Source organism: Mastigoproctus giganteus, chromosome 9 (genome assembly GCF_048544385.1).
Source record: "Mastigoproctus giganteus isolate SK-2022 chromosome 9, ASM4854438v1, whole genome shotgun sequence".
NCBI classification, from domain to species: domain Eukaryota; kingdom Metazoa; phylum Arthropoda; class Arachnida; order Uropygi; family Thelyphonidae; genus Mastigoproctus; species Mastigoproctus giganteus.
Window position 1 is genome coordinate 208,590,854 of NC_143583.1, and position 18,234 is coordinate 208,609,087.

General features: G+C 38.3%; 1 protein-coding gene across 1 annotated transcript in view; it reads left to right on the forward strand.

Moving 5' to 3' along the window:
* Positions 1-18,234, forward strand: part of l(2)34Fd (nucleolar protein 10 lethal (2) 34Fd) — a 282,114-nt gene that overhangs the window by 203,150 nt on the left and 60,730 nt on the right. Inside the window, exon 14 of the mRNA XM_090381757.1 lies at positions 9,811-9,938. Within this exon, the coding sequence (XP_090237883.1) occupies positions 9,811-9,938 (128 nt within the window). The remainder of the gene's footprint in view (positions 1-9,810; positions 9,939-18,234) is intronic.

Consider the following 18,234-nt stretch of genomic DNA (forward strand, 5'->3'; position numbering starts at 1 on the left):
ATACTGGCTTGCCAACTTACATCCATCTCTCTACGGGTAGAACTTCTGCAATAGATCTTTCCCTATGCTCTCCGAGCCTCTTTCCTAGTATTGAGTGGACGGCCCTTGACATCCTGCTCATTAGTGATCACTTTCTGCTAACATGTAAGATTCAAACAGCACATTCCATAATCTCCCAAAACTACGTAAAATGGAAATTTTCCAGAGCAGATTGCGCAAAATTCACTTCCTGAGTGTCCTTTGATGAACAGAGATTATCGAAACCTGTCCTATTGACACAGTTACCGATCACATCACAAGACAAATATTGGCTGCTGAATGCACTGCAATTCCACAATCACAGTCAACAACCCATAGAACCATAAACTGTTGGTGGAACGAAGAGTGCAAAGGTGCAAAAAAAGAAAAAAACCAAGCATGGAATCTGTTTCGAAAACATCCCACCACTGCCAATCTTATAAGCTATAAGAGACTCATAGCCAAGGCCCGTCACATTAGAAAGAAAGCTAAAAGAGAATCTTGAATTCGATTTGTGAGCTCGATTAATAAAATTACTGATTCAAGAATAATATGGAGGAAAATAAAACAACTAAATGGCAACGTTCCCCCATTACCCTCCCCACTTCTCAACTGGAATGGGCAGGATCTTTCTTCTCCTACAGATATAGCGAATGCTTTAGGGACTGTTTTTTCACAGTTATCTGCCTCAACAGCATACGATCCATTATTCCAGAAGATCAAAGTATTAGCTGAGAAGTACAAACTGAACTTCGGACCTACGAGTACATGTTCTCTACCCTATAATCAGCCACTTACAACGCTTGAACTTCAAGAAGCCATATCTACCTCAAAAAACAGTGCTGCAGCCCCCGACGGAATATACTACATAATGCTCCAACACTTAGATAAAGAATCGGTCTCTTCACTGCTCACATTTTTCAATCGCATCTTTCTTGAACATTGTTCCCCCAGTTCCTGGCATCACTCCTACATAATAGCAATTCCCAAACCAGGAAAAGATCATACCATTCCTGAAAACTATAGACCCATTTCTCTCACCAGCTGCTTAAGTAAAACCCCTGGAAAAAATAATTCACCGTCGACTTACTTGGTTTCTTGACTCTAAAAATATAATTTCTGATAATCAATTTGTTTCAAAAAAAATTGATCAGCCCTGGATTTCATGGTCAAAGCGGAAACAAACATCAGGAATGCATTCATTCGAAATGAGCATCTCGTCATGGTATGCCTTGATGTAAAAAAAGCCTTTGACACCACATGGCGTTTTGGTATCCTGAGAGATCTGCATTTCCTTGACTTGAGAGGCCACTTACCATATTTCATATTGAACTTCCTTCAGCACAGATCCTTTCAAGTCCGATACTGACAAGTTCTCTCTCTCAAACATAAGTACAAGAAGAAGAGGTCCCACAAGGCTCTGTGCTCAGTGCCACCTTATTCGCAATAAGAATAAATCACATGACTAAAAATATTCCCAACACTGTAAATTCATATCTCTATGCCGATGATCTCACTGTTTCTTGCGGTTCATAAAACATGACTTTCATTGAGCAGCAGCTCCAAATTTCGATTAATAATATTCAGCTATGGATGGCACAGAATGGGTATGGACTCTCTTGTTCAAAATCTAAAGTAGTTCACTTTTGTAACAAACGGAAGATGCATCCAGATCCATAGGTACGCTTATCAAATCAGCCTGGCTCAGTTGTGCACAGCATTCATCTCCTTGGTCTTACTTTCGATAGTAAATTGAACTTCATGGAGCACGTTAAACATCTAAGGACGTCTTGCCAGAAAAAAATGAACATACTCCGAGTCATTTCTTCTACATCATGGGGCGCAGATCGGTACATGTTACTTCATTTGTATAGACCCCTAATCAGATCCCGCCTTGATTACGATGCTCCGGTGTTTGATTCTGCTGGGGAGAGCGTGCTAGCACAACTTGCACCAGTTCAACACTCTGCCCTGAGGATTTCTGTAGGTGCTTATAGAACTTCACCAGTTCAAAGTCTTTATATTGATGCTCATAAACTTCCTCCAAGCCTCAGGAGAAAGATGTTACTTCTGAACTATACAACTAAAATCCAAAGTCTACCTACCCATCCCATTACACAGATACTTAATGACCCTCAGTTCACAATATTCTATAGAAATAAACCTAGGGCAGTTCAGCTTTTTGCTCTCAGAGCTCAGGCATTATCACAAACTTGGAATATACATCCTGATAAAGTCCTTCAAGATTTAAATAGTACGGATCTCCCCATGGACCTCTATTAAACCACTCTGTGACAGTTATTTTCTAAACTGGGGAAAGCACTCTCTTGCAAATGTCAATATACAACAACTCCATATTGCCCACACACAAAATTATCTGCATTTTTCAAAAATATACACTGATGGATCAAAATCTGAGAGTGGAGTGGGTGCAGTAGCCGTGTACCTCATAAAACCTTCTCCTTATCACTTCCCAATGAATGCAGCAGCTATACAGCTGAATTGTGTGCCATCAAACTGGCAATAGAAAATATTCTCCATCTGTTCATCCATAAAAGCATGATATACACAGATTCCCAAAGTGCGCTTATAGCTTTACAGAATACTTCTTCTCAAACACATCCTTTAATAAAGTTCATAAAATCCAAATTGATGGACTCCAAGAACACTAGCAAGTGGGTGGCCATTTTATGCTGGATTCCAGGACATGCTGGGATACCAGGAAACAAATGTGCGGACTATGCCACTAAACATCCATCCAACAGAGAATTATCACAGCATTACGTTCCGTATCTTGACTACAAAAGTAACATAAGAAGAATATGCAAAAAACAATGGAGAATTCAATGGCAAGCTCAAGCGCATAATAAACTCCGACAAATAAAACCTGAACCGCAACTGTGGACCTCTAGTTTCCGTATAAATAGAAGGGAGGAAGTAATCTTAACCAGAGCACGAATTGGCCACAGTCATCTTACCCATCTTTATCTCTTCACAGGTAATGATCCTCCACAATGCAACTCTCCACTTACAATGAAGCATATCCTTGTTGAGTGTACTTTATACACCACTACCCGCCAAGTCTCTTTTAGCTTTCTACCAAACCTTAAAGAACCCTTGGCACTCTGCCACATCATAGGTAACGACTCTAATCTGCTGGAGTTTTTTTAACTTTACGAAACAGATAAAATTATATAATTGTTTTTGAGTAATGCCGTAACATTCGTAACAGTGATAGGTGCAATATGGCCTAAGTACCCTTGCACCAAAAAACAACAACAACGAAGAAAGGCTTAAGTTCTGCAGATTACAATGTCTAGAGACTAGGCACTTGTGAGGCAATCTGATTGAGGTGTATAAGGCCTTGAATGGATTGAGCAGGCTCAATGCTGATAGGATTCTTCCTCTTGCTCAGATTAAAAACTTGAGGGGGCATAAACTGAAATTGAGGAAAGACAGTTGTTGAATAGATGTTCGGAAATTTGCCTTTAGCCAGGGGGTAGTTGATTGCTGGAACAAACTTCCATCTGTTGTTGTTGTGGAAGTTGATAGCTTAAATAAATTCAAGGCAAAAAACTAGACAAGCATTTGAAATGAATGAATGGATGGATGATATAGGAAGGATTTTTTTTTTTTTTTGCTGATGCTGTATAAGCTTGCTTTCTTGCATTGCATGCCTCTATTAATGCTAATGCACCTACGCCCAGAAGATAGAAGGGTGATGTTTGATCAGAACCCTGATGGAAAAGATCACTCCTCCAAAAGAATCATTTACTCCCTTCGCACGTTACCTTTTAAGCTCACAAAAACCTGCACAGAAAGATCAATCAGCTGCCACTTCCATATCGGTATCTCCTAATACTCCACAAAGCATTAGCCAGAGAAAATACCAAGAAAGTTGAAGTACTCCCTAGTACCCAAGAAAATATGGAGATTGAGGAGAGGGAGGTACAAGATAATACAGTCTTGAAACTCTTTGCTGAGGAGGAAATTGACACAGGACAGCATCCATACTTCCCCCAAAAAAAATAAACCTCAGCACCTCGGAAGCCATCTGATTCACCCACAAAGCCAAAATAATGGCTCAATTCCTACAGTGGAATTGTCCTGGATTCCGACAAAACAATGATGAAATCAAGGCCCTCAAAGCACGAGCCAGTATGCTTTTGCTTGCAGGAAAAATATTTCAAGCCAAACGAAAATCCTTACTTTCATATCATATGTAAGTATAGAACTGGGGATGCACCTGTCCATGGAGGATTAGCCATCCTGGTGGGCAACCACACCATATCCAATCTGTATTGCTTTCCACTAACTTAGAAGCAGTACCAGTTCGCCTTATGGTTGGGTTTTTATTAACCATCTGCTCAGTTTATTTACCACCTGGGGCTGACATCTCCCAGAAATACCTTTATGATCTCATCGTGCAGTTGCCTTCTCCTGTCCTCCTAATTCTTGGGGATTTCAATGGACATAACACCCTATGGTGTAGCAACAACATCGATGGAAGGGAACGAGTTGTAGAGCATATGCTCACGGACAATGACCTCTCCTTCTTAAATGTTTCCTTGCATTTTCTGCAATTGATCTTTCTATCTGCTCTTCTTCCTTCCTTTACTTGGGAGGTGTAGGAGAATCTGTATGGAAGCAGCCAGTGGTTTCAGGTTCTCACCGGAGAAGGTCGTTTGCATCAGTTTTTGTCGCAACTATAATCTTCCCCCCGAGCCTGAATTATAACTTGGACAAAGGACCATTCTGATAGTAGCTAAGAGACAATTTTTGGGACTCATATTTGACAAAAAGCTGACATTCATCGGCTATGCACAAAGTACAGGAGAGGACTTAACCTTCTCCGCTCTCTCTCTCTCTCTCTCTCTCTCTCTCTCTCTCTCTCTCTCTCTCTCTCTCTCTCTCTCTCTCTCTCTCTCTCTCTCTCTCTCTCTCTCTCCTACCTCTTGGGGTGCAGACAGATGCACTCTACTCCGTCTGCACCATACACTAGTATGCACAAAATTAGATTATGGGTCTCAGGTATATGCGTCTGCCAGAAATAGTGCACTTTGTTGGCTTCACCCAATCCAACATCAGGCCATTCGTATTGCTACTGGTGCATTCAGAACATCACCTGTCAAAATCCTGCATCAAAGCAAATGAACCATCCTTTATTGCTTCAACAAAAGCAGTCTCTGCGGTTTGCCTTCAAGCTGAACTCCCTGCCATATCACCCCACGTGTACATCCGTTTTTGAGCCCCAATGGAAAAATATTTATAATGTACATTTTACTGCCATTTGGCATTCGTGTTCAAGAGCTACTCAATGAGCTTAACATCACAGGAGAAAAGGTTGCTTGATCACCAAAGCACCCCTTCCACCCTAGCATGCTCAAATACCAGCATGTGACTTTTGCTCAAGAGTGCGATGAAGTCTAATACAGTACTCTACCTTCTGTCTACCTTCAGCTCTATTCACAATACAGTGTAGAACATTCTGACTTCTTGCCGGTTTGCACAAATGGCTCAAAGTCAGAATCGTATGTGGGATCTGCTGCTGTTTTTCCAGCTAATATTATGTCAGAGCATATACCCCTTGACTGCAGCATATACAGGGCATCTCAAAAATATTGGTACAAATGTTTAGGGGAGGTAGGTAACATCTAAAGGAATGTGAATCACCTAGGAACCCATAACCGGAAACGTCACCATAAGTCCGTACATTGCGCTGTTCATCAGTTCGCAAGAGGGAAAATTTCTGGTTTTCTCATTCAAGCAGTAGTCGCCACACAAAGAGCATGCATCGATATACGAACTGTGAGCTGGCAGACATGCACCTAGTGTATGGATTAGCAGAGAGCAATGGACGAACCGCTCAACGAATTTAAGAAGAACGCTTCCCAGACAGACATGTACTGGACCACTGTTTGTTTGCTCGTGTGCATCAAAATTTGTGCGATTATGGGTCATTTAGAGGTAACAGGAGTAGTGCGGGCAGACCACGTTCGACACAAACTCCTGCCATGGCAGAAAGTGTGTTGAATGCCGTCCAGAATAATCCTACTACCAGCACATATGTCGTTGCCTCTGCCTTAGGAGTGTCTTGTTGCAGTGTACAGCGTGTCTGGCACGACAATTCCTTATACCCCTTTCATCTCCGAAGGGTTCAGTTACTGCTCCCCCAAGATCATCCTGCACATGTGGCTTTTGCGCAGTGGTTTCTCCTAGAAAGTGTTCAAGACTTGACTTTTCCAGCCTATGTTTTGGTCACGGATGAGGCTTATTCAGTCAGCACAATGCTCATGTGTGGGCTCACGACAACCCACACAGTGTGCGCCCACATGCGGCACAACATCACTTCGCAATAAATGTGTGGGCAGGTATGGTCTGTCTCATGAACTATCCGCTAAATATCGGATCTTTCTTGAACAAGTTCTACCAAGGTTGCTTGATGGTGTTCCAGCAAATGTGAGATGCAACATTTGGTTTCAACATGACGGGGTGCCTGCCCATTATGGAAGGTGTGTTCTTGACCATTTGATCAGGCGTTTTGGGCATCGATGGATTGGCCATGGTGGACCCGTTGCCTGGCCCCCACGCTCACCTGATTTATCCAGCCTTGATTTCTTTCTGTGGGGGGCCCCCTCCTCAAATCTATTGTCTGTGAATCACCTGTGGAGACGGAAATGGATCTCGTGGCGAGACTTGTCTGCGCTGCTGCTACTGTCAAAGAAACTCCAGATGTGTTTGACGGTGTCCGCCAATCCATGCTGCGTCAGTGTCACACATGCATCGCGTCTCATGGTGGAACATTCGAGCATCTGTTGTAACATCATGAAATGCATCCATCTCGTACTCCATTGTTAATATTATGTGAAATAAATGTTTGCCACCAATTACTGTCTTGTGTCATTTCTGCCCCTTGTGCCTCTGTTACTACTTTCCCGTGACGTTTCCGGTTATGAGTTCCTATGCGATTCACATTCCTTTAGATGTTACCTACCTCCCCCAAATGTTTGTACCAATATATTTGAGACACCCTGTATACTGCAGAGCTGCATGCTATAGAGTTAGCTCTAGATCACATAAGAAATGCCAACTCAATGAGTGCATTGCAGACTTTATCGGCGATGTCACACACTAATCATCCAACCATATCCTGAATTCTGCAGGTAATATACACCCTCTATGCAGGTGGATTTGATATCCATTTCTGCTGGACCCCCAGTCACATTGGGATTAGAGGAACCGATTTGGCTGACACTGCAGCCAAATTGGCAGCCCTGACTTGACCTGTTGGTCCCCATACAGACTACAGGCAAGTAATCCGTAATAACTTACATTTTGTAATCGCGGCATCACCTGGTTACAAGTTAACTCTATTGGATTAAGCCTGCAATCCATCTTTGGCATTCGGGTCTATGCAGGGATCGTGAAGAGGAAGTTGTTCTTGCTTGGCTCCGCATAGGATACAGTCATCTGATACACTCCATTTTGCTGAGGGCTGATGATCCTCCTATTTGTGAGCAATGTGACACCATTTCATCTGTCAAGCATATTTTATCTGCCTGCACCCATTTTAGAAATGCTCATTTTGCCATTTTACTCATCTGACAGAGCCATGTACACTCGGTCATAAATGACAGTGTGTCAGCAGTTTTTAAATTTTTAAAGATGATTAATATATATACACACTCATATAAATTTTTTACCTTTATACTGATTTTTATCTAGTGTTATGTCTATACATATACATATATATACTGATGTTTAAAGAAAGTGCATCACTTCTTAAAATTGTAAATGTCATCCGAATAATGTAAGTATATGGCAATATTTCTTACATATTGCATCAGCTGTTACTTTCAGCTACATAAGAACGCTCTTCAAGAGCTGCAGTCATTCCTTGCTTGTGTCAGGATGGCGAGTTACGTGCAGTTGACGCCACAAAGAAAGAGTACTATTGTTGCTTTTCATGAGGAAGGACGTTCTTCCTGTCCTATTGCTTATAGAGTGTCTTGTAATCAGTCGACAGTGAGTAGTTTCTTTCCAAACTGCTGATAGGAAAAAGAACCGGAAGCAAACGAGTCTCTACGCCAAAAAAGGACTGCATAGCTCTGATGAGAGACAAACTACTTGCCGTATATGTGGTAAAGAATACCATCCCGACTGTATGGTGTCTACAGTGAAATTCCCTACCAGCCAAATGATATGGGGGTGCATTTCGTATCACAGAGTAGGTCACCTGCAGTTTATAAAAGGTTCCTAAATGCCAATGGATACCTCGCTATATTGGAAGGCAAATTGCTGCCAACCATTAGAGACCATTTCAACCTGCCAAGTAACTGCATCTTTCAAGGATGACCCTGCCCCTTGTCATCAGGCATAAAGTGTAAGTAGGCACTTCTGTTGTTACTTTAGCTTCATTTCTGCATTAGAGGTTCGACAGTAATGTGTTTACATTTGTTACAGGTGAAAAAATAGTTGGAAGTCTATTACAACTCTTAGCTGGCCAGGAAACAGTCCGGACCTGAATCCTATAGAGAACTGTTGGCATTGTGTGGAATCTGCAGTTGCCAGAAAGAAACCAAAGACCCTTCGTGAACTTCAGGAAGCCATGATTTGTGTTTGGAACCACAAACTATTAGTTGATTATCTTCAGAAATTGATCTTGTCAATGCCTTGATAGTGTGCTGCCGTCATCAGGGCCAAAGGCGATTCAACTAAATATTAATTTCCACCTGGTGAACTTTTCATTTTGTTTTCCATTTAAAATGATAAACTGAAGCAAACTGAGGGCTTCTGATAACATTTCAACTATAATTGTCGTCTTTACCAAAACTGTTGTATAAAGGTTGCAAATGCTCATTTTGGAATATTTTGAGAACAGCTGTCAAATGTTACTTAGCTTTGCCTTAACTATTAATAAATAGCTTTTGTTTATATTTCTCTTTGTGATACTAGTCATTAATGTAAATATCATAGCAAAAAAGGGTTAGAAATGTGAAATTCCTAGGTGATGCACTTTCTTTGAACACCAGTCTATATCAACTTTGACGAGGTAACCATTTTATAGGTTACCAAACTTATGTTTTATGAATTTTTACATTTGCATGGCACATTATAACCTTGGCATGTGAAAGGTAATGAAATTATGAAATAAAGAGACAGAATTGATATACTGTTGTATATCAATTATTATTAAAACCTCGTTTTTGCAACTATCGCGCGCGTGAGTGAGTGAGAAAGAGAGCTTATTGTATCCTTAATTCATGTTAGTATAAACTATGCTGATGCAACATGCATAAAACAGTAAAAACAAGAAATCTGCACCAAAAATGTTATCCATAATTTATGCTATTTCAAAATTTGTACATAATGAAAATTGAAGAGTTTGAGCAAAGAATTGGTTGGAAATGAAGAACACTACAATTACTTTTATTGCATTGTTTCAAAATAGTTATAAGTTCATTATCATTATCACATTTTCCTACAACAATTAGTTTTGCTATGAATAGTCTTTTCATACTTGCTTTAACACCTCTTGGAAAGAAAGAAGGGAATGTGAATGTAAAAGAGGTGCTGCATATCCTAAGCATCCCTTCTACATTCACTAGTTCAGCTACAAAAATAAGCAAACCTTTTATGGGCTGATGTATGTTTTCTGCACTAAGCATTATTTCAGTAACGGTGAATATAAAATTACTATTTTTTACCTCTGTGAGAAGCATATTTCGACTTAGTTTGTGAAATATTTTCATAGTTTTGTCTCTTTTCCCCTGCCCCACCCCTTTTTTATAGTTTATGATGATTACAAGTTTGTTACCAAGATGGAATTGGAAGCTCTTGGATTGGCCCATCTAATTGGATCCAAATTGCTAAGAGGGTATATGCATGGCTTTTTCATGGATATTCGTTTGTATCACCAGGTACTGTATATTATGTTTATTTCTTTGGGAAAAGGTTATCAACTGGAACTCTTTCTCTGCTACCCTTTTTTCTGTAGTTACATCCTTACAGTTAATTGTACTTCTCATAATATGCAGTCAAACTTGGTTATAACGAGCACAGAAATGACGAGATCACTGTTGTAACGAGCAAAAAGCCATAATGATTTTAATTTATGCATATTCCCATGCAATCGCTCACTGTTATAATGCGCATACTACATGGATTAGTAAATTGATAAGAGGAGTTTACCTCAATATAGTACGTGGAACACTTCCGTATGATTTAATTTCTGGAGGGTATCATACGGAAGTGTTCCACGTACTATATTGAGGTAAACTCCTCTTATCAATTTACTAATATTATTACCAACGTAGAACATATTGAGTATTACAGCTCTGATTCATACTATCTAATACTACATGGATATACTGAACAAATTTTGGTAACTATGCAAACATTTTTAATTGCTCGGGGTAGTTGAAAAAACCCAATTCTTGGAATAGATGAAAATGAAAAGGGCAACTTAGCTTTATGACCACCTGCATCAGATTAGCGGCCAGTTATGATTTTGTCCTCCAGGGACGGGGGCTATACGATAGCGCATTGGTGTTCTGCTTTTCGCATTACCCTATTTACAGATTGTCTTGTATTCACTGAACCATAAATTTATTTTGGGGCTTCTAGGAACATTGTATGCATTTCGGGACTTCTAAGAACTTTGTATGCAGACCACTTTATCATTTTAGAGTAAAATCAGTTAGAAACGAACCTTTCCTTTGGAAACATGTCTACTAACAAAAAAAAGTCTCTCTTGATTTGCGAAAAATCAAAATTATTTGTGAGTTAGAATGTGTGTGCAAAAAATGTTGAAGTGTGTAAAAAGTTTTCTTTGTCTTCTTCAAGTGTATCAACATTGTGGAAGAATAAAGATGTTTACATAACGGCACTGGAAAAGAACATAACCGAAAAAAAATTTACAAAGTGTGAGGTTACAAAAACGTTGAGGAAACATTGCTTCATTGGTTCACCACACAAAGAAGTGCTGGATTTTCAATAGAGGGTCCAATCTTGAAGGCTCGAGCGGAAAAATTTGCTAAACAATTTGGACGCGATGATTGGTTGGCTGGATCGATTTAAAAATCGACATAACATTGTTTTAATGCAAAAATTAGTGGAGAATCTCAATCTGCAGATATGATAATGGCAAATGAGTTGGTTGACTGTGTTTGGGCAGAAATTACGAAAGATTTCAATGACAAAGGCATCTACAGCAGTTGTGCTACTGCAACAGGATCTAGAAAACTTGGGCAGATGGGCTGAGAATTGGCAACTGAAGTTTATCCTTGACAAATGCAAAGTACTGCATATGGGTAGAAGTAACCCCACAAGAAAGTACCAACTGTGTGGAACTACACTTAGGGTGGTAGAAAATTAAAAAGACCTGGAGCGATTGTGCAGTCAGATATGAAGTTTTCTGAGCGATGCAGACAGGCTGCCAGAGCAGGTCATTGGGGTATTGTCAATGATATACAGGAATTTTGCTAGCAGTAAAAAGGAGGTGATTATCCCTTTGTATAAGGCAATGGTCAGGCCATGCCTTGAGTACTGCATACAGGTCTGGAGGCCTCATTTTAGGAAGGGTGTAGAGTTGTTTGAGCATGTACAAAGAAGGGCAACACGATTGGCAAGTGGAACAAAGGGATTCTCTTACCAGGAAAGGCTCAAGTTCTGCAAATTGCAATGGCTGTAGACTAGGCACCTGTGAGGTGATCTGATTGAGGTGTATAAGGCTTTGAATGGGTTCAGCATGCTGAATTCTGATAGGATTCTTCTGCTTGCTCAGATTACGAACATGAGGATGCATTAATTCAAAATGAGAAAAGACAGTTGCAGAATAGATGTGCTGAAATTTGCCTTTAGCCAGCAGTTGGTTAATTGCTGGAACAAACTTCCAACTGTTGTCATGGAAGTAGATAGCTTAAATAAATTCTGAGAGGAACTGGACAAACTTTTAAAAGGAATAGTTGTGTGAAATTTTTTTTTTTTTTTTTTGGCTGATGCTACATAAGCTGCTTTCTTGCATCACATGCCTCCATTACTACTACTACAACGCTGACGAAACAGAACTTTTTTATAATTTGACACTTGACAATACATTTAAATTCAAAGGGGGAAAATGTGTTTGTGGGGGGGAAAAAATCAAAGGCATGCTTGACGGTGCTCGTATATGAAATATGACAGGAACTGATAAAAAAAAAAATTGTTTGTTATCAGAAAATTGTTAAAACCTCAGTGTTTGAAAAACGTAAGGAAACTTCCTGTGGATTACACTGCAAACAAAAAAGCTTGGATGACTTCGGATATTTTTTGGCAATACATAAATGATTGGAATAAGGTGCTATTCAAAAAGAATAAAAATATTTTATTGTTAGTTGATAACTGCCTGCACATCCCGAGATTCAAAATTTGTTCAACATTAAGCTAGTGTTTCTGCCTACAAATGTAACATCAATTTTACAACCAATGGACATAGGTGTAATTGAGAGTTTCAAAGGATTTTATAAACGATTTCTAGTTCTACATCTGGTCAGTCAAAGAGAACAGAAACTTACCTAGTCTATATCAATATTGGATGCTCTAAATTTATTGAATGATGCGTGGAAACAACGTTACTTCGACAACCATATTAAATTGCTTCAAGAAATCAAAATTAAATTCAAATGAAATTTCAATTGTAGATGAAGAAGATGGAAACGAAGAAACCAACTTACCGTTATCCTATTGGTTGCTACATAACAATGTTGTAGGTTTTAATACAGATAACATCAATGAATTTGTATGAGTTTGTGACAACTTATTAACTAGTGGTCTTCCTGCAGAGAGGGACATTGTAGATGTTGTGCTCAACAAAGACGATAACAACTATGATTGTGATAATGATATAATGACAATTGAATGAGAATCAAAATCAGTGCCGACAATCTCACAAGCTCAAGGTGCAATGGACACATTAGTCAATTTTTTTTGAAGGAACTGAGGCAAGTAATGAGAATTTTAATGTGTTTTTGAGTATTTCAATGGGAAACTTAAGAAATATCAAAGTGAAATCTTTAAAACAAACATCAATTTTAAGATTCATAAATAGACTAATTGAAATCATGTTTATTATTAAATAGTATTGTTTTTAATTAAAGAGAAATAAATTGTGTTTAATGTTAAGTGTATTGTAGTTTATACAAGCATATTAATACAAATAAAATATGTAGGTATATATATATATATATATATATATATATATATATACACACATACAGGGTGTACATAAATTAGTTGGGCAAAATAAATGGTTTATTATGCATAGGTATACAGCCAAACATGAGAGTACACGTGATTATAAGATAGTGAAACATAAAGTTTACCTTTTTCACAAATGTTCGATGTGGCTGCCCTTCGTTACTCTGCAAATGTCCCATCGGTAAATCAGTTCTTGCCATATGTTTCTGAGCATGTTCACGTCGATCAAACCAAGTGCAGTGCTGATTTGTGATTTCAATTCAGGAATGGATGTCAGAAGCGGCAGACTGTAAACCTGATCTTTTACAAAACCCCGTACACTGAAATCTAGGGGTAAAAGGTCTGGTGATCGTGGTGGCCATGGAATAACACCTCTGCGACCAATCCAAACTGGGACTTCAGCACTGAGGTAAGAAGTAACCACTGTGTGGAAGTGACAGGGTGCGACATCTTGTTGGAAAATGAAACCTCCATGCATTGTTTCCTTCAGGATTGGCATAAGGTAAATCTGAAGCATGTCCAGGTATACGATTCCCGTAACAGTTTTTTTCAGCAAAGAAAAATGGCCCAAAAACATTAGAACAACTTACGGCACAAAACACGTTTACCTTAGGAGTATCTCTTTCATGGTCTAAGGTGTCATGAGGATTTTCTGATCCCCAAATCCTGACATTGTCTGTTCACTTTGCCACTGAAATGAAAAGTTGCCTCGTCACTGCAAACTAACTGCAACAAGAAATCATCATCCCTTTCCATGCGCTCTAACATATCGGTGCAAAAATTTTCTCTCTTCGACAGGTCCATGGGCTTAAGAGTTTGAACAATTTGCAATTTGTAAGGTGTGTTATTAACTGTTGATTTAGGAATTCCCAGCTGTAAATTAGCTCGTGCTGTAGATTTTGTCGGATTTCTCAAAAATGAATCTCTCACTGCATCAACCGTCTCTTCTGGAGTTCTAGGACTGCCTTGCCCGCTAAGCCTATGAGCCACACATCCTGTTTTGGTGAATCGCTTGTACCATGCTACAATAGTATCTCTTTTCGGGGCACTTTTCTGGTATTCTCGACTGAAATTTCGTTGCACTTGCACAGTGGAATGAGTTTCATGAAACCACAGACAGCATTTCGCTTTTTCAGCGCCGTTATATGTCTCCATCGTTACGAGAACACAAAGAATGATGAACAACCGCGAACTATATCTCACTCATATGTGGACATCTAGCACCATCTATCCGCAAACTTAGGATACAAAACTACTCATCTGCCATTGAACTGGTACCTTACAATTAATATTTCGCAAATTATTCAGTTACTAAATTGCCCAACTAATTTGTGTCCACCCTGTGTGTATATATATATATATATATCCAATATTTCAAGTTAAATAAAACATAAGCCAGTAGTATAGCAAAAACTGTAGAGCAAAAATTAACATATAAATTTTATTTAATTTGAAATATTGGATGTATTTCGGCCTCATATGGAGGAATTGCGTGTGGCTGCCTCTAATGAACGCCTAATTATTTATTTAATTATTTATTCACTTTATTATAATTTAATATTTAATACAAATCAATGATAGTATATATATATATACAGGGTGTATCGTAAATAGTGGTCCAGAGTAAAGGAGTCGGTACACTGTGTTCTTAGGTATCACGTACAGGAATTTCAGTTACTTTTAGTCAAGATTCGCAAAGATTAAATTTTTTGCGAAACGACCTCCCTGAGTTATTGAGAGATGTCGACCAAGAAATACGAGACACAATGTGGCTGCAGAATGATGGCTGTCCCGCTCACTTCGCTATTATTGTACGAGAACATTTAAATCAAACTTTTCCACAAAGATGGATTGGGCGGTTAGGCCCAATTTTATGGCCACCACGTTCATCGGATCTCAACCCCCTAGATTTTTTCTACTGGGGGTGTCTGAAAGAAAAGGTCTACAAAGAGGAAATCACTTCTGTCGAACAATTGCGTCAAAGGATTCAAACAGCGGCTGAAGAAATTAATGCAAACGGATTTGCTCGCAGACTCAAACGATCTTTTATTCGGCGATGCAGAGCATGCATCACCGCTAATGGTGGCCATTTTGAGCATTTCGTTTAGTTGAAATAAATAGTTAATTTGAAAAGAATGTTTTATTTCAAAAAACCCAATCAAAGAACTTAAAATAAAAAAGTTTGAATCCAAAATATCTTAGGCAATTAAGCTGCTTTTTGTTTTAAATGCCAATAACTTTTTTTTCTGAACTGTTAGCAATTAATGTTGTACCATTTTAGAATCTTGATTTAATAATGATTTTTTTAAATTAATGGGCACTGACAGTGTAGTACATTTTTTTTAGACAATATGCACCTAAAGTCACATGACTTTTTGGAGATGAGTATCGAAATAGGAAAAAAATGAATTTCTTTAAAAACCTTTGACTTTAAATTAGTCAAATGTATTTGTTTACGATAGTGCACCTATTCAGGAGTAATAATAAAAAAACAGAATTAAAAAATATTGATATTTTTTGAAATTATAGGCAAATTAGTGATGCAAGACACAGAAATTTAAAAAAAAAATGAAATTTATTTTTTTCTGAGAATCTTGACTAAAAGTAACTGAAATTCCTGTACGTGATACCTAAGAACACAGTGTACCGACTCCTTTACTCTGGACCACTATTTACGATACACCCTGTATATATATATATATATGATGTAATATAAAAGTTAGACAAGAATAATAAAAATAAATAAATATAAAATATATTTATTTATTTTTATTAAAATAATAAATATATATATATATATATATATTTTTTTTTTTTTTTTTTTTTTTATGAAAACCCCAAACATGAGAGGCATTAGAACCGTGCTTGGGATGGAGGTTGAGAAAACGAAAGAAGATATTTGTTGACATTAGACTTTAACTTCTGTAGACTGTAATTTTCAGGAAATAAGTATGAAGGAAGGTTGTTCCAGAAAACAGCAGAATGAATAAATGGGGAAGGTAAAAAGTTGGTTCTGTGAGTTTGAAGTTGGACAGTAAATGAATGTTGGCTGGTTTGTGGCACATGTTCGGACTGTTTTGAAAGAAAGAGTGGGAATTATAGAAGCCAATTCAGAAGAACAGTGCCCATGGAAGTATCTGTAGAAAAGGCATGCAGCAGTAACAGTACATCTATGAGACAGTGAGTGGGGAGACTCTGTTAGAGAGGAGTCATTAATTAACCTAACTGCCCTCTTCCGAATGGAATCTAGAAGCCTGAGAGAGGTTTTGGGGGCACCACCCCAGATGTGGGAATATACTTTTATTATATTATATCGGTGTAAATACACCACAGTTTACCCATAAATTTAACTACATAAGTAGTATAAAGGAGGCATCGTGTGATTTTATCTCATATTGTGGCTACCTTCGCAATGAGATATCGGGTATTGCACCACTTCGAATAAATATCGCTTCTCTAGTAGAGGAGACTATTGTTATTTATTCCCAGTGTGTTTACACTACTTATGTAGTTAAATTTATGGGTAAACTGTGGTGTATTTACACCGATATTATATAGTTAATTTCAACCCATAACTAATTATGCCTTGTGCATTTAGTATTCAAAATACTTATATTAGTTTTTTCTCTTTAATATTTCTTTTGTTTTTTGAATCTATCTTTTTATCAAGTTATTGAGAATTTTAAAAATATAGGAGGTAGATTTAGCTCATCACTGATATAAAGTGTTCATTGTTTAATGGCCCCAGGGGTTCCCCCCATCTTCCCTATCACTGATATAGCAAGTAACAGTTATAGCGAGGAAATTTTATTGTTCCCTTGATGCTCTTTATAACCAAGTTCGACTGTACCATTTATATTTAGTCTGTGTCTGCACATGCACAGGTTGTTTTCAATTAAAAAAGTAGTGGGATATTTTGCCTAATCAGCTTCTGCTTTTTCCAAGGAGAAGGTTATAGGACATAGATATTAAATAACAAGACTGTTTGTGCAGGCACTGCACACCAAGTGCCACCTGCGAAACAAAGGCTCAGAAAGTTGACATTGAGCCTTTCGCCTAGTTGTCTGCCAAGTCACGTTCCAGCACACTCATTCACTTTTGCAGTTACACTTGTTTTTGTTACCTTGTGTTTTTGCAGTTTGCCAGAAAAATTACAGATAAAAGAATTGGCCTCAAATTTTTAGTAAAACTTCATATGCATTCTAGGAAGTTTAGTTTACTTGATAAACTGACCTTTCTAGAACAAATAAAGTATATTCATACCAATTGTTTTAGTAAACTAAATCTTCTCAGAGTAATTTCTTTTATGTTATGGGTGCGCATTATTATATGTTGCTACATCTTATACCACTCACTAATAAGATCCTTGGTTAGACTATGGGTAGCCTGCGTATGCCTCATGCTAAAATTGCTTGATCTCCTACATCACAGTACTCTATGAGTTGTTATGAGTTGTACTGGGAGCTTTTCACACATTGCAAATTCTAAGTGTCTATACAGAAACCTATGAAACCCCCCCCCCACGTCTTCAATGACAAGTTCTGCTACTAAATTATGCAGCCAAAATTAGCAGCCTTCTTCATCACTCCATGTGGAAATATCTCTTCATGCCAAAATGAGTAATCTCTATCAAACTAAACCATGCTCAACAATCCATCTAGCATTAGGCTCCATGCTCTAAACACATGCTGGGGCCTGAAAATGAGTAACACACTTCAGAATATTTGCATAGAAATTCAGCCATGGCAAATGTCTCCAATACATATTGATAGACATCTTGTAATTATATGTAGCCCACTCCACTCAGTTTAGAAGTTTTCTTCAGCTTTTTACAGATGGATTCAAGACTGGCAGTAAAGTTGGTACAGCTGTTGTCCTGCCAAATGCCATAATTTCCAAACAGCTCCCCTCAGAGTGTACTACTTATTCTTCAGAGTTATATGATATCCTACTAGCCCTGGAGAATATAAAAGAGCCATA